At 49.6% G+C, this 2,260-nt stretch overlaps 1 protein-coding gene across 1 annotated transcript; it reads right to left on the bottom strand.

Moving 5' to 3' along the window:
• Positions 1-202: 202 nt before the first annotated feature.
• LOC144140002 (uncharacterized) lies at positions 203-766 on the bottom strand. The gene has a single exon (XM_077672217.1). It carries the CDS (start codon positions 764-766, stop codon positions 203-205), a length of 564 nt encoding a protein of 187 aa, XP_077528343.1.
• Between the last annotated feature and the right edge of the window lie 1,494 nt (positions 767-2,260).

Here is a 2,260-nt window from a genome sequence, read left to right as displayed (position 1 = left end):
GAGGTGGGTTACTTGTGTCACTGTTTGTTGTAGCTTGGGAAGATGAGCTGCACCTGATCCATCCTTGTGTATTGTAAGAGCCAGTACCCGAAGGGAGTTGACCCTGGCAATTTCCACTTCGTAAAGAGTGACGCTGGGATCTGCATCAGCCACTGGGTGGCCGTCCTCAAGTTCGAGCCTTCAGCACGAGACGTTCGTACTTTTACGGAGCGCACTGGAGGCCGCAAGAGTCTAAGCAGGTAACTATCACTTTGATAGCCTCCTGCAGAGCGCCCGGTTGTTTCCCCATTGCAGGCGCTCTCACCCACAGCGTCAGGTTGTCTGCGTAAAGAGCGTGCCTTAGTCTTTCGATGGTTTTACGTTTCTTTGGCAGGTGTAGCATGGTGATGTTGAGAAGCAGTGGGGAGACCACCCAACCCTGAGGCGTGCCGTTGTTTGGTAGGTGGAATTTTTCGCGTTGAAGGTTGCCGATGCCCACCGTTGCCATACGATTGGTGAGGAAGTTTCGAACATGATTGTAAACTTTGGGGCCACAATTGGTACTCTGGAGATTTTCAAGGATCTTTTCGTGCTTGTCATTGTCAAAGGCGCCCTTGACGTTGATGGCGAGTATGTAGAACTTGTGATGGAGATCCAGGCTGTCTATGATGTCCTCCTTCAGAAGCAAAAGGATGTCTTGGGTAGACAGATGCTGACGGCACCCAAACGTCGTGTCCGGCATGTCGCCGTTGTCCTCCAAATAGGGCGTGAGGCGCTCGTGGACCATGTGTTCAAGAAGTGTACCCGCGCAGAAAGTCAGCAATATAGGGCGAAGATTCTCAATACCTAGAGGCTTGTTTGGCTTGGGAATCATGGTCACATTCGAATGCTTCCACGTTGACGGCAGTTCGCCAGTTTCTCAGCATACGTTAAAATACTCTAGGAGCGCTTCTGTTGAGTTTGAAGGTAGGTTACGGAGGACCTTACTGGTAATCTTGTCATTGCCGGGCGAAGTGTTCGTTGTGAGTTTCACCAGGGATGCCTCCACTTCAGCTTTTGTGAAGGGCCGATCGAGGTCAGGATTATGCTGGGCACGGTACGGATCAGTACTTGTCCGATTCGATGGGATGTTACCGGTCAACTTGCGTTGTATCTCATCTGGTATGTCTTTTTGGGTGCCTGCGTATGAGTGGATTAATTTTTGGAGGTTTTGCTTTTGCTGCATTATTGTCGCTGTAGTGGCCACGAGGCCTCGTAAGACTTGCCAGGTCCTTTTCATGCTGAGGGTGCCCTGAAGTTGGTCTCATACTTTGTCCCAATTTTGCCGGCAGAGCAGGGCGCCATATTCTTTGGCTTTCTTAGTGATGGCGGCGATTTTCAGCTTGAGTTTTTTGTTGTGCTTTTGTTTTTTCCACCGTTTGAGGAGGCTTCTTTTTGCTTCCCAAACGTGGGAAAGGCGAAGGTCAACAGCGGAAGTATCTGGGCCCAGTTGAAGTATTTTTGTATGCTCTTCCGCTTTCTCAAGTATCTTAGAAAGTCATTGACAAGTTCTTCGATGTTTCCGGGATTGAGGTTGGCACGGAAGGCTTTCCAATCTTTGAGCTTTGCTGTCCCGGACCGAACAGCTCTTTTTCCATGGCTTATCTCGAGTTGTAGTATATGGTGGTCACTTCCTAACGTCTTCCCTAGTAGGGTCCATTCCGCCTGCGGGATACCGTGGGTAGGGGTGAGGTCGGGATTAGTGTCTCTGGAGACGCTGTTTCCTACTCGGGTTGGTTGCAGCGGATCGTTCCAGAGATTCAAATGGTGCGATTGGGCTGCATCATAAATTCAGGTCCCTTTCTTGGTTGTTGACGTGTACCTCCACTCGCCCCCCCTCCCCCGCCGTGTGTTGAGCATTAAAGTCACCCGCGATCACGACTTTGTGCCCTTTCGTGATGTCACTAATTTTCCTTATAAATTGCTTATAAATTCCTGATAAATTGAACTTGTTGTGGGGGCCATTTAGCATCTTCTCGTTCACCACAGCACTGGAGCAGCTCATCAATGAGTGGAGTGTTTGCTGGCTTTATATCTTCATCTCTAAGGATTTGATGGCAGCTTTGTCTTTGGAGCTTCTTCCAGATTCGCTTGCCACATTGGCATAGCTCACTCTCTTTTGGGATGAAGCTCGCGAGCAGGAACGAGATAGCGAATGCACTATGAATCTGTCTCCGCTGCTTCTCTGCGCGCTGCTATCGCTGCTATCTGAAGTTGTGGTCTTGACTGCTTGTAGATCAGG

The sequence above is a fragment of the Haemaphysalis longicornis genome, unplaced genomic scaffold (genome assembly GCF_048455015.1).
Source record: "Haemaphysalis longicornis isolate Haplotype H1 unplaced genomic scaffold, Haemaphysalis longicornis Haplotype H1 scaffold_5, whole genome shotgun sequence".
NCBI lineage: Eukaryota > Metazoa > Arthropoda > Arachnida > Ixodida > Ixodidae > Haemaphysalis > Haemaphysalis longicornis.
Note: the sequence above shows the minus strand (reverse complement) of the source record. Positions and strands in the feature narration are given on the sequence as shown.